We start from the raw sequence: 14,611 nt of genomic DNA, 5'->3' as shown, positions 1-14,611 counted from the left end.
TTTTTGCTGTGTTCCAAAGTTCTTAGTATGATATTTTCTAAAGTTCCTGGCTATGATTTTCCAGAGAATATTTATTTCTTTAGACCAATTTGGTAATTAATTTTCAGGTGATTAAGATTTATTAATCACATTTCATATTTTTATTTCTAATTTAACTTGCTCAGTATCAAAAGAAATGCCCTATAAAACCTCTACATGAATACTTTTATAAAAGTATTATTTGAGGTCAAATAATTTTTAATGTGTTATAGACATTAAAAAGAGTATTTTTAATTAATATACATGGACTCTTTATGTATCTATTAATTAAATGTTGCTGTCTTCAATTTTTCTATGTTCTTGTTTATTTTTGTGTGTATAAGTTACACTGTTTTCAAAGACTTTTCTTCTATTACAAGCTTTAATTACCCCAGCAAAAATACTATATTATCTAGTTAAAATTCTTCAGGTGACTCTTCAAAGTATCTTATTTTTTTCCTTCTTTCAAATACTCTTAGTTCTTAGCTTAGGAATAAAAAGAGAGAGAGAGAGAGAGAGAGAGAGAGAGAGAGAGAGAGAGAGAGGGAGGAATATACTGCAGAATAGCATTGTATCAGTGGTCTCTGGGAGTCTGTCCTATTCTGGTTTCTTCACTCGGGAACAGCTAGGTTTTTTCCCTTTGGTTTACATATGAAATCTTCTACAAGCCGCCTTACTGTCCTCTTCCGACCAATGATAAAATGCAGAGTATTTGTATGCAGTTACTTACGTATCCAGTCATGTTGTGTATTCTTTATCAAAAACTACTTCCTTTCAGAGGACTATGCCATTTTCCTTCAATTATATATTAAAACAACTTAGTAGTGGTTTGTTTTATTTGCTAATCATTTTTTTCTTGTGGGAATAAAAATTCAACTATGCTTAATGAAGATCAAATGTTTAAAATGATATATTATTCATAATAATGACAAAACTGATAATCTTGGATATATTCATATCACACCAAAAATTAGAAAACTCTTGACAATATTAAAGAAGCACATATAAAACTAGAAGTCTGTCCCTCTGCATACTGTAAATGATCTGCTGAAATCCAGCATTACCACTTGATGACCTCAGACTTTTTGTGCAGACTTGTTAGAACTTTTTGGTACCAACTTTTATTGACCTACAAGGTCACTATAATTTGGGTAGCAGTAAGTAATGTTAGAGTCTGATACAGCTTCTTTTAATCTAAGGTAAAGAATTTAAGCTGATCATAATGAAGTATGACAACCGTATTTGACTAATCTGCAAAGAAGAATATGTTATTGCGATAGTAATGAGACAAGCCACCCAATTAATTAATAGCAAATGAGACAGATTGCTTTGGAAGTTTTCCAATAGATAAAGTACTTCTGGTGCTTTGCTTCAAAGGCAAGGCAGACCAAACTTTCTTAATCCCCGTGGGTAGAGAAGAATTTGATTTTCGATTCCTAAATTTTGTAGGCCAAAATCTAATCCACAATAGAGACAGAAGTGCAGGACTGAGAAATTCAGATGTTTACATTAAAATTATGAGTCTAGTAACCCGTGATGGCCATTATGAAATCTGAGGGAGCTCTTTTGATGTTTTCTCCACCTAAAAGTGACATTGGACATGTTATGATCTCGAAATCTATAAAATGTTTTTATTTATAGCTTGTGTGATTCCTACAACAATCTCCATTTCACAGTGAGGAAATTGAAGTCCTGAAATGTCAAACAATGTACTCCTGCTGCAGCTGGTACGCTCCCACAGGTCTAATTGCAAGGCAGCCTGTCCCTCCCCATTGCTGCCCGCATGGCAATGGTGCACCCCCCTGTTCCCACATGTTGACTGGAATAGCCACAGTAGAGAACAAAGCCATAGCAAAAAAAAAAAATTTAACCTTTGCCTAAGCTCATTTAGTTTTTCAGTGCCTAACCTTGTCTTAGGAGAAAACAGAACCAAGGGATTTCAAGTTAAAAGATCTCTTAAAGTACTAAATAATCAAATAGATGCTTCCTCCCCATTAGATTGGGGAATGCTGGTGAAGAGAATGGGAATTATCTCTTTATTGTAACCCTGTGCTGAACTTATTCACAATTGTGGAGGGAACCTGACCCTCCTTGTGTTATCTGAAAACACCACAAAGTCCTATTTGGTTTGAAGAATCAAGTAATCTGATGCCAAATTAAATTTCCTGTGGTACTTACTTCTTGTTTCCCACTGAAGCACCTTTCAATTCTAGCTCCTTAATCATGTTCTCAAATACCATTTGAATATAGAAAACATAACAAAACCCACTACAACAAAACGGCTCCCACAGCCTATTAATAGCGTGTGGTCTATTTACCTCTGTTCTATTGTGTCAAAATTCCTGAATGTCACTGAGAAGGAAAGATGGATTGCTTTTGTTTTCTAATCTCTGGAAGAGGAGTTGAGATGTCAGTAGAAAAGTGCCTCTCTCCATCACCAGAGGAAGCTAATCAAGGAAAAATGTCTGTGGGTAGTAGATACATTAATCTCCCCCTGGATCGTGGGGGCCGTTATGAGGTGTAACTAATCGAATCGTTGGGACCATCTTGGTCTGTAATAACATGCTCCACAGTGACATCAGTGGTTGTAGGAGATGGATGTTGCATGTAAAGGAAAAAGCACTGTTCTGCTGGAATATCTATCTGCAAGCCTGTGGACAACACAGTGACATTCTACAGTGAATGTGGCTACTGTATTTCCATAACGACACCGTTGCCATATCCTGTCATCAGCATGTTTCTGAAACTGTTTCAAGCTGTCATCATGTGGCAATTTCAGATCCACAGGCTCTTATAACAACTTAGTTCTGAAAAATGACCTCTGTCAAGGTGTCTACTCGAGTCCACTTTAGTGCTGAGTCCAGATGCTCAGAAATTTTCTTTTTAAAAGACTCCTACAGTACTTTCAGGGGCAGGGTTAATTCATATCCTTGGTTTCCAATTCAGAAACTTCTGGTTTCCAGACCAAGTTCTTCCTACATTTTCTGTGCAGAAAAAGTGTGCTGTGATCTCTTGCTACATGTTAAATGCAGACATTCTGATTTGCCAGTCACTTATCCACCAGCAGATAATTGGCAGAATGGAAAGAGCCACCAAATGGACTAGTCGGGCCCCGGCATGGCCCTGGCGTAGGCACGGAGTCTGTGACTGCCTGCAACAGATGCTTCTGCTCTTCAAACGAGGGGGTGATGCTCTTTAAGGTCCCTTCTTACTTTAAGTTGTATGCATTTTTTAAAAGTTATTTATTCAAAATCTCTTTTTTTGCTTGTTTTCTACTAAACTGGAAAATCTTTAAGAGGCAAAAATAGAGGTTACAGTTTCTAAATTATTTTTAAAATTTTAAATTTTAAAATAATGTTAGAAGTATTTTCAATTTAAACAATTAAATTTTTATGAAAAAGGTAACTTTTGCAAGTTTTTTAACTTTAAAAGGAAAATAGCAGAAAAGACCAATTAAATGCATTTTAAAACAGCAAGTTAGATGTATGTACCATGTACCTGGTATGCAATTTTTACATACATTGAGAATTGGAATTTACTCAGAATTTCCTGGTAGCAAAGCAAAAGGGGAAATTAGACTGTATTTTTACTGTCTAATTTTATTTCAAAGGAACTGCATATATTTTTTCTAGAGAAATAAGCATTTCCTGGAAATAAGTCCTTCTAGACTGATACATACCCTGAAGTTAATTGAAATGTTTTCAAAGGAACATTGATGTGTGCTAGAGAAACACAATTTAGTAAGAAACAAGCCATCCTGTATAAGCCATTTGTATGTTTATGAGAACAACATAGAGAGAGCATTTACACATCCACCTGTGCTATGTCTTTCTTTTTCTCTGAGATAAGACTATTGCCATGCATTTAATCAATGACTCTAATTTTATTTTTCAGAATGAAAAATCCCCAGGACGATCCGCAAGTCGATCAAGTAATATTTCAAAAGTAGGTGAACTTTATTTTCTTAATTGTTTATTGATTTTCATATTTTATGATTTTGAGCAAATATTTTATAGTTTAACCTCTAATTCTCATCTGTGAACAATACACAAATATGACTCGTTAATGACTTTGACTACAGTATTTCAAGTTTTTGCTGTGATGAAGAGAGATGATTTTACACAACAAAACCCGTTAAGCTGTTTCTTCCTCTTCAGGGCTGTATGCAAAAGAGCATTTGCTACTTTAGAGCGTCAAAGTCTGTTTTTTTCCTTTCTCTTTTGAAGCATCACAGAGCTGCCATGTACTCGCATGAAACTATATCATACAATTCCATGAATTCAATGTTTCAGGAGTTTGGGCTCCACAATGCAAGAATTTAACTCTTCTTGTCACCAGGGCAGGTTTTAGAAATCAAATTAAGACATTAGTTTGGTCATATTCACTTTAGTGTCAACAGATGAGAAAAACAGAATACTCCCTAGACAAGTGGTGTCAAACTCATCAGCCTCGTGGTTGCCTTCAAAGGGCCAAAATAATTTTAGGGCTGTGTAAATGTAACTACTCCTTAACTGTTAAGGAGCTGAAATTATGAGGCTGATGTGGCCCCTGGTGAAAATGGGTTTGACACCCCTGCCCTAGACTGTCTATAAATCCAACCAAGACACCAGAGTGCTGAAAAAATTTTTTCATGGGAGGGATGCTCTAGATTTTCATTTTGCCTTGGAAGCAACAATTAAGAGCTAGCCTGTAAAATGTGGCACTATACGATGTATAGACTTGGTGTTTGGGGAGTGAAAAGTCATTTAGAGCCATATGTCAAATTGGAAGTTTATGACTTCCAAAAATATAATTCAGACAGAGATGGATTTACCATGAATAAAACTTCCATTACAGGTCCCCTCACCTGCCAGCACCTTTCCACAACCTTGAACTTAATTTTGTATATGTAATTTGTATGTTTTCCTTTAAGAAGGTCCCCAAAATACTAATAAACTTTATCTACTACAGAACTTAAATCTACTTCCAATTTAAGTGCATATTAAATTTTTGGGCTTTTTTGGGAAACAAAGGGACTTTATCATTTCTTCAAAAAAGTAGTAGCCAGACTATCAGCATTTCCTTAAGTCAATTTGCCAAGGCCACTTCTTCTGAAACAAGGCCAAGAGGGCCAGGTGACAGACACTTGCAAACACACGGGGTTGATTACAGGAAGACAACCCTGACTATAGGAAACCCTAACATTTTTAACAGACAGTAAGCATAGCTGTCTACTGCTGCATGGGGAGACTACATCTCTACGTTACAATGCTCTACACTATATGAACCTCCTTAAAAAAGATAATCCAGAACAAAAGCAGTCAATGCTTCTTCTCGCAAGACATGCAGAGATACAAGAGACACGTAGAGAATTGTAGCTCAATATACGGTACTGAACATTCTAGTGACATTCAAATCTGGGTACCTTCATAGATTGAGAGGCAATGTGGCTTTGTGATTAAGTGTACTAACTCTGTGGGGAGAGGATCTGAGTACAAGGTGCTTCCTACACAGGAATTTACGTATCTAACCATTAGACATTCACTTAACCTTCCTACCACACAGTTTTCTCCTGTGTGACATGAGAATGCAGTCAGTCACCTGGAAAAGTTTCTAAGTGGCTGTAAATTAAAACAACACTTTTGAATTGTCTATTATCTTAGTCACATCATGACGAGCCTTGCAGAACATTGTCTTCTTTCTGAGCTTAAACGTTAATGTTGACCTAGAAACTTGTAAATGGTCCGGACAACTCCTTGGCCACAGGAAATGTTGTTTCACTATCTGGGGGGAAATTACATCTGCATTTCCAAAGTGCTGTTTGTGTCTGACATAATGTAGCTTGTTTATAACATTTTAGCCTTTTAATTATTTGTTCCATAAGGAGTAAAAAAGTCAGGAGTATAGTTTCCATTCTGTGAGTTCTTCCAGGCTCTGCAATGTATTAACTGTGTCCTTGTGCAGAAGGCAGGCAGTACCTGAAAAAAGTTGCATTGTATTCAGAGAGAAATGAAAAGCTATCTTCTTTCTTATTTATTTATTTATTTATTTATTTAGAGAGAGAGGAAGGGAAGGAATAAGAGAGGGAGAGAAACATCAATGTGTGGTTGCTTCTCACGTGTCCCTCCCTGGGGACCTGGCCCACAACCCAGGCATGTGCCCTGACTGGAAATAGAACCAGCAACCCTTTGGTTTGCAGGCTGGTACTCAATCTACTGAGCCACACCAGTCAGGGCTTCTTTTTTTTAAAAAAGATTTTATTAATTTATTTTTAGAGAGGTGAAGGGATGGAGAAAGAGAGGGAGAGAAACATCAACGTGTGGTTGTCTCTCACATGCCCCTTACTGGGGACCTGGCCTGAAACCCAGACATGGTCTCTAGACTGGGAATCGAACTGGCAACTGGTTCACAGGCTGGCTGGCACGCAGTCCACTGAGCCACACCAGCCAGGACTAAACGATATCTTCCTCAACAGTCACCCTAATTGCACAACAGCAAAAATCAACTCTCCCACACCTCTACAGAGAAAGGAAATTTTAGTGGGCATACTTTTTATTTAAATCAATATAACTTTCCTTTTATTCATGCTCATAATGACAGTTACAAATGCTAAATACATTGTTGAATCCTCACTACTTTTTCATGAATTACTAAGTGATAAATTCTTCTTTAAGACCAAGTATGAAATGACAAAATCTAGCAATATTGTAGGGTTTTTTTCTTTTAAAGTAGTGAAGGAGAAAACATTAAAATAGAACTAGGATGCTTTTCCTCTAATTTTGTCAAAATAATTTTTATATCAAAAAAAGACTGAGTTTTTCAAGGACATGATAAGCATTATAACAGAGTAATTAAGAGTATGGTTTTCAGAGTGATTGTTCAGGAGGGTTAACTTCCTTAGTAACTGTGTCTATAAAAGGAGAATATATAACAGTTTCTAACTCTTGAAGTGGTACTTAGAACACTGGCCTTGTGTAGTATGAGCTTTTCTTATTATAGGGCTTTAAATATTTATATCTCAATAACAGCATCAAATAAGTCCTCACAGGTCCTTTCTGTAACCAAGTGAATTTGAGACATGGATTAAAATATGTACCTTGTTTTCTGACTGGAATGAAAATAAATAAGAGATTTGATAGGATTAAGCAAGATGTTAGTGATATGACAGAATTTTATTGAAAAAAAAGCACTGCATGTTCCTGTTTCCTTAAAAAGTATATGTAAATATCAATAATAATTAATAACATCATCCAGGATGGCCACCTTCCTTATCCTTTATCAAGTTTTTGCCATCCCCTATTCCTTACTATGGACAATCACAGATAATGTGGAGGACTTGTCTTAGAATGGAATAGCAGAAATTCCTTCCATACTGTTGAGTCTGCTTTTCTGCCTTTTTGTTTTTGCTGTCCCCTCCTGAATCAGTAGACCTTCTAATCATCAATATTTGTGGAATGTCTCTCATCAGGAGTTTTATTCTCTACTAGGATTGATGGAGTAATGAAAAAAAATCTTCCAAGTCCTCAGTGATTATACAGTGAAGGCATTGAAATATGACATATACATTACATATCACATATTGTATGTGATATATATATTATTGAACGGTATAACTTTTAATGCAGAGAAGATAACAGAGCAGGCCTGAGACTCATAGTCTTAGAAAGACCTGCTGGCAGGTTGGTCCTTGGCTGGCATCTGGGAATTAGAGTAGTGTCCTAATTGATACAGATAGTTCACTGTGCCTAAATTGTGTAAATTATGTAGTTTGACCTAAAGGACTGCTTTCTTAGAGGAGTCTATAATTTTGATATATACTGGGCAGTAGGTTCCTACCTGACCAGCTCCAAGAAAAACTAGGCGTTGAGTCTCCAGTGAGTTTCCCTGGTAGATACGGCACCTCACATTGTCACAATTCATGGCTGCAGGAATTAAGTGCATCCTGTGCAACTCCACTGGGAGTAAACTTTCAGAAGGTTGAAAATTTTCTCTTGGTTTCCCTTTGCTGATCTTCCTTTGTCACCTTTCTCAGTAATAAGTCATAGCTATGTGTATGATTATAAGTTCTGTCCTAGGAGTTGTCCTAGAAAATCACTGAACCTGGGCAGGGTCATGGCAACCCTTGTTATATTAGTCAAAAAAGTAGAGACAGAAGGTTATGAGAGTTCAGAGAATGATCACTTCCATTTGGAGAAGACAAGATAACATCAGAGAAGGTGTCTTGGAAGAATGGTTCATAAAGAGGCACTTGAAGAATGGATGTGATTTGATCAGCAGTCAGGAAAGTACATTTAAAGGGATATAGGTACAAGGCATAGAAGCTAGGAAACATGGACTATAAGGAGAAAGGTACATAACATAGTTTTTAGGGCCCTTGACAGGGAACTTTGAAAATAGGATGCATTCTCTTTAGTCACATTAGTGTTATCTGGTTTGGAGATACAGAGATGTGTTAAGAGCCTATCAAGATCCTTGAGACTTCTTAAAAGTAAATAGATATGAACCTGAACATTAGTTTTGTTATTCAGGACTGTATAAACATGCTCTTGCTATTGTGAATATGAAATATCCAAGTGTGGGATAAATAACAGATGTCGAATTATTGATGAACATTAAAAATTTTCTCTATAGTCTTTACCTCTGAATTTTTGTGCCATATATTATTCCATTGCAATTATACTGTAAGTTTTATGGCCATTCCAGCTTTTAATTTTTTATTAGTTTATATTTCTAGTTTGTTTTAGCACATGTAAGACAGACAGACCTATGTCTCTTTTTTTTATGCTAATAAGATTTGTGTGCCTTGGATATGTCAAAGTTGACCAAAAAGTTGCAGAGGAGCTATATAGGTTTAAAACAAAACAATGAATGTGTGATTGCCAAAAGAACTTCTGTGTGAACATGGCAGCATTTATTTATCCATCACTTACTCTTTCCTCTTTCAAAAGCTGCTTTTGATATTAGTGCTTTATGCTTTTTAACACACATATGACTCACAAATTGGCTCCTCAAGATGCAAAATTAGCCAAATTTGGCCTTTCTTTTATTTTTCTTTGGGGAGGGATCATTATGTTCAACTAGCAACAGTGTGTTATGTATTTCACAAGAAGAACGTTTCAAAAGCAAACTGTCAAAAGGAAAGAAAGCCTTGTACTTTCAATTCAAATCAACATCTAGGATTTTCTTTTCAATAAAACACTTTATGTTTTTTCATCTATGTAGGAAGCAGCTCACAAAATCTAATCTACTTATGAAAAGAAAGTCCAAGGCCACTGCCTTAACAAAATGATATTTCAGGGAGTTTCCACCATTTCCTATTATATTTTTGAGACTTCATTTACTTGACAGAGGTTCATCTAAATTTTTCAGTTGGTCTAGAAACATGTAAATGCTAAGGTAAAGATAGTGCATTGTGTATAAAATATTATTCCTAAAGCTTTCTCTTCTCTTGTCTGTGCTCCCCAGTTAATTGAGCAATAAATGGAGATGTATGATGTAGTCAATACAATTTATTCACCCAATATTTTTGTAAGGATGTACTGTGTACAAGTCATTACACGAACCATAACATTTTAAGTAAGTAGATGGTTTTCTTGGATCAAAGTCAAATGCTTTGACTTTACTTCTGTAAATTTTCATTTCTTCCCATTTTGCCAGATTTCCCTTAAGTTTCCAAATACTCTCCAGCAAGGTCAAGGTGAAAGTATTCCCCAAATGTAAAATGTGTTTGGGAATTTTTTCAGGTTAACCTGAGCCAAGCATTTGCATCTCTGAACAGGTGTTTAATGTTCTGATTTATTGAGAGATCATCTTGGTTTGTTTATACAAGGGACCTATAAATCAGCCATACCCTCAGACTACATATCATTAGGGGGTAAGTTTGATAGGTTGATGAAGTAAAATGGGATGTAGAGTTAAGAAACAACTAAAAATGTGACAGACTAATGTGAGAACTTTTGTAGAGTGTGAGTCCTGAGGCCAAAATTGAAAATGGGGATAAATTCAATTGAATTAGTCAAGATGTTGGAGGAAGACTAAGAAAGCCTGAGAACTTCTTATATCCAGAGGCTTAGGCTTTTTCTTTCTCTACACTCAGTCTTTCAGTGATCTCATCAAGCCTCAAGACTGGTAATTTGAGATGTACTGCTCTGGAGCATGTGATATGTTTGGAGAAGGTACAGATTTCTAAATTGTCTAGAGTGCTTTAGAAGATCCATGGGGAAAAAATAAGACTGAAATTGTTTCAGATCCCTTTGAAATGTGTGAAAAATACACACACACACACACACACACACACACACACACATCCATGTCTTTTGGGAGAGAATACTTAGTTTTCATCAAATGAAAAATTCATAAAGAGTAGAATTACATCTCCACATATCTGTAGAGAAATACACATAAAAGGGTAAGTCTTTTGGATGATGATGAGCTTTGTGTGTTTGGCTAACACTGGATTGATCTCCCATCGGATAGTTATAGAACACCAATTTATTGCGTGCAAAAATTAGTTTAGATGCTAGAGATTCACAACTGTCAGAGCTACTAAAGTCACTGCCATTATGAAATATGTATTCTAGGATTGTTGCACATTCTCTGGATTGTTATCTCTAGCTGAAAAGTTTTATAGTTTTGTTTTTTGTTTGTTGGTTTTCAGAATTTTATCCAGGACAAGCCTTAATAACTCTCCTGGACTTCAAGAAATAAGAAAAGCAATAAATTTGGGAAGCTTTGGGTATAGTAACAGGTCAGCCTTGCCTTTAGGCAAAGGCATTTTGAGAATCTGGGGGCTATCAGTGCTGCGGTCCAGACTAAGAAAGCTATTAACTTGACCCTTGGTTGAGGTGGCCTCTGCATCCACAACCAAAGGCAATCAAGGAGAACGCCCTGCCCGGATCACAATTCACATACTGCAATGTGAGCCAGCTTCTGTTACCATTTAACGAGTGTCTGAGTCCTCACATATATTCTGGCAAGTAATAGGTACAAGAGGATTTGAAATATATTCTCTACTTTTTCCTTCGGTAATATGGTCCTTAAATTTATGTAATCTTTATTTAGTTGTGATTTCTTTCAATATTAGTACCGTGTTTAACTTATTTAGCCCTCATTAGCCTTCAGATAAGAGGAAGAGTTGGAGTTTTGTGGGTTGTTGTTGCTTTTTTTTAAGTGCACTTTTAACATGACCAGCATGTGGATGCTTGGTAGGGAGAGGGATTCATCTCTAAAGCAAGACATTTTGGCACAAGGGCTGTTTTTGAATTCCACTGTTAAGTATTGCCAGGGATTAAATCTCTGACCAGAACATTTGCTAAGAAGCTGGGATCAGTAACATTTTTCTCTTCCAACACTTAATAGACCGTACAATCTTCTTTCAACGTCTAACCAATTTGCATGCTATTGCCTCTGAACATTCCTCAAAAAGAGATAACTCTCCTTGTGAAAAGTCCAAAATCAAAGAAATTTTAGTGAAGCCAGTTGTTAAGAAGGACTATGTTTGTGAAGGTGAAATCCAGAAACGAAGCTGCAGGTTGGCTCAGGAGTCAGACACAGGGGGCACGGGCTACTGCTGGCGGTTCGTCCATGTGCTCTGCGTCTCCTTAGCTGAAGAGCTCTGGCTATCACCAGGAGTGTAGACAGCTGAGATCTCCGGACCCAATGCCCAGTCAAGGACAGGCTCCTAAAGAACTGAGAGAATAGGTCATGCCAACCACTCAGTGGGAGAGAACAGGCAGGGCCTGGGATAGAGTGCCAAGATGTCATGCAGCACTGGCTGTGGCTTACTTGACATACATCGAATACCTATCCTATGTCAAATGGACCAGTTCATTTTAACTTAAAACTCTTTAGAATTGGACTTGCATATTCTTAAATTCCTTTTCTTTTACTATAATATATATTAGTGGACTTGGGAGATGAGTTATGGATCTCATGTCTTTTAAACCTGTCTAATGATATAAACAGTTCCCACCTATTTTACTGGTGTTGGGGGAAGTCTTTCTCCAAGAGTCTGGGTTCTTCAGGTCAAGATGAAAAAGATTTGTTTTAGGATATATACGGAAAAAATATTGTATATAGGTGAATTTTCAGTAGCAAATAGCTGGTTATTTACTCTTCAACAATATTGTTTAGTATGGTAGCCATTAGCCCTGGGTGACTATCTAAATTTAAATTAGTAAGTCCTTTTGTTGCCTAGCCATATTTACAGTACTCAATGACTACAAATGCTTAGTGGTTACTATACTGGACAGTGTAGCTGCAGAATATTTCTGTCACCACAGAAAGTTAGAAAATACATTAAATTCCTCTGTGACAAGAACTGTGAAGGGTGCCTAGATGTTTTTAACCCAGCCAGAAAAATGATCCCAGCCCAGAAAATAGTGATAATATTTAAAAATTTCAACATGGAAGTTCTTAAATCCTGATACTGCCATTGATTTAGTCTTGCTAATGAGAAGTAGTGAAGAGCAAGTACTAGTGACAGTAAAAGGGTCGCCCTGGGGAATTTGAGACACAGCTCTAATCGCTGTGGCCCTGGTACTGCAGTGATGTGGGAAGTTATTTTTCCGGACCGGATCACAAAGCTAAAGTGGACCCCTACTTTGGTTCCCATAAGAATTCTAAAAGGAAATGAATATTGTGGTTTTATGGTACCAGTATGAAAGATATTTCTTGCCACTGATCGTCTGTATTATTATACAGAGCAGAAACAGAAAGCAACCTTGCTGTTTTAGTTTCCCTTCCAAAGTAGGGATTTCTTATACATGAAACTGAATATATTAAATTTATTTCTATAATTTTTACAGATGCTCATATCTTTTAATGTAATGCATCTGTGATGAGATAAGAATTTACATTCAAAGTCTAACTAGTCATGAATTAATAGTTTTCTGGGATGTTGGGGGTGAGGTTGGGACAGGAGATGGTATAAGCAAGAGGAATGGATGCTGTCCATGGATACTCTCAGCAACCAAAATTTTCTCCCTCTTGCTTTCTTCAAAAGTTGGTCTAAAGCCAAATTAGTATGTATTTTCTTTGAATATACATAATGTCAAAGAAAGTATAAAATTTATTTAAATTTATATAATCTAACATGGTAGTTTGATTGTTACACCCTTGAATATTTTTGCCTATGATTTTCTTTTAGGAAATAATTTAATTTTGCAGACTTTCTCACTCATAACAATAAGCTACATTTAGTTCTAGTGACTTGATCACTGAAGAACTTAGACATCTTCTAGTTCAAGTGCTGTAAGTTTTAAAAAAGAGACATTATATAAGTCATTAAAAGTCAAAGAAGTCATAGTTTTTGATCATCTTTAACTAATATAAAAAAAGATTATGATGTTGACATGTTTTTTATAGGATTATACCAAAAGCTCCTCCCACTGTCTCTCTCCCTTTCTGTTGTTATAATATTAGATATTAATTATCTTTTCAAGCTTTTTATGGTCTTGGGCTTGTTCTGTTTTCTGTGTTACAGTTGAGTCTTGTTCCTTTGCTTCTCCTGCCTGCATTTATTGTTATTCACCATCACCTAATATTTGTTTCCTTTCAATGTCCTTGATCACTGATCACCTCCCCTATTTTTGAGCTCTTTCCATAAATCCTACAGTGAGGAGAATGTTGGCAGCTGTGTCGTTAATGTAATTAATGTTCATAGTCAATTTGGAATGACTAGGCCAAATCAATCCACTTTGAGACTTAATGTACCCAATTTGGCTGCCTTTGTTGATCAGATTAACTGGATAATTGTCAAATCTCTATCTCACTAATTACTATAGGGACACCTCAAATATTCCCTCATTTGATTCTCATTTCATTGAAATTTACAATCAAACTTGTGTGAAGGAATAGTGACACATAAATAGCACCAATTTAAGCTGAAATTCAATAACCACTTGCATTGTTTTCCATCTCATGTTTCTGCTGAAGTGAGGAAAGTGGGAAATTATAACACATCTCTCTTGCTGCTACCAGGGGAAGGATCAATGAGGAGAACTCTGCATCCAGTTTATGAGTACATAAAACTCATAAACATAATGCATCCCCTCCAAGCATACTGAAATCCTCAGACCTAACAACTTTTTGTTTTTACCTTAAAATAAAAATGCAATAATTAAATACTTTTTTGACTCATCACAGGCCATCAGGCTGCCAGAAGGAAAATTTCTGCTGACCAAAATACAATAAACTAGGATTTTATTCATTTATTCAGCAAAGTTATGTTTTGTACTCGTTCTGTGATGGGTGAGAAAAATATAGTTTTTTGTATCCTGGAATGTCCATCGAATTTGAGAGACTATTAGATAATAACCCAATGACTACAGTTTCATATTAAATGCTTTGCGATTCCCCTATTTGGCATTTTCACTCTTTGAAGATGATTTTGTTTAAAGAAAATACTTTAGAGAACAGAGAGCCCAGAAATAAATCCATGTCTCTTTGGTCAATTAATATTAAACAAATGGGGCAGAAGCATAAAATGGAGTAAAAATAGCCTCTTCAACAAATGGTGTTGGGAGAACTGGACAGCTACAAAAAAAAAATGAAACTCAACCGTCAACTTACACCATCCAAAAAAATAAACTCAAGGTGAATAAAAGACTTAAAT

General features: G+C 36.1%; 1 protein-coding gene across 2 annotated transcripts in view; it reads left to right on the top strand.

Annotated features, from left to right (window-relative positions):
• MARCHF1 (membrane associated ring-CH-type finger 1) overlaps positions 1-14,611 on the top strand; it is a 560,630-nt gene that overhangs the window by 426,585 nt on the left and 119,434 nt on the right. For both annotated transcript variants that reach the window (XM_045831238.1, XM_045831239.1), the window contains one exon: positions 3,913-3,963. In XM_045831238.1, the coding sequence (XP_045687194.1) occupies positions 3,913-3,963 (51 nt within the window). The remainder of the gene's footprint in view (positions 1-3,912; positions 3,964-14,611) is intronic.

This window comes from Phyllostomus hastatus, unplaced genomic scaffold (genome assembly GCF_019186645.2).
Source record: "Phyllostomus hastatus isolate PE091 unplaced genomic scaffold, TTU_PhHast_1.1 phas_contig_159, whole genome shotgun sequence".
Classification (NCBI taxonomy): domain Eukaryota; kingdom Metazoa; phylum Chordata; class Mammalia; order Chiroptera; family Phyllostomidae; genus Phyllostomus; species Phyllostomus hastatus.
Note: the sequence above shows the minus strand (reverse complement) of the source record. Positions and strands in the feature narration are given on the sequence as shown.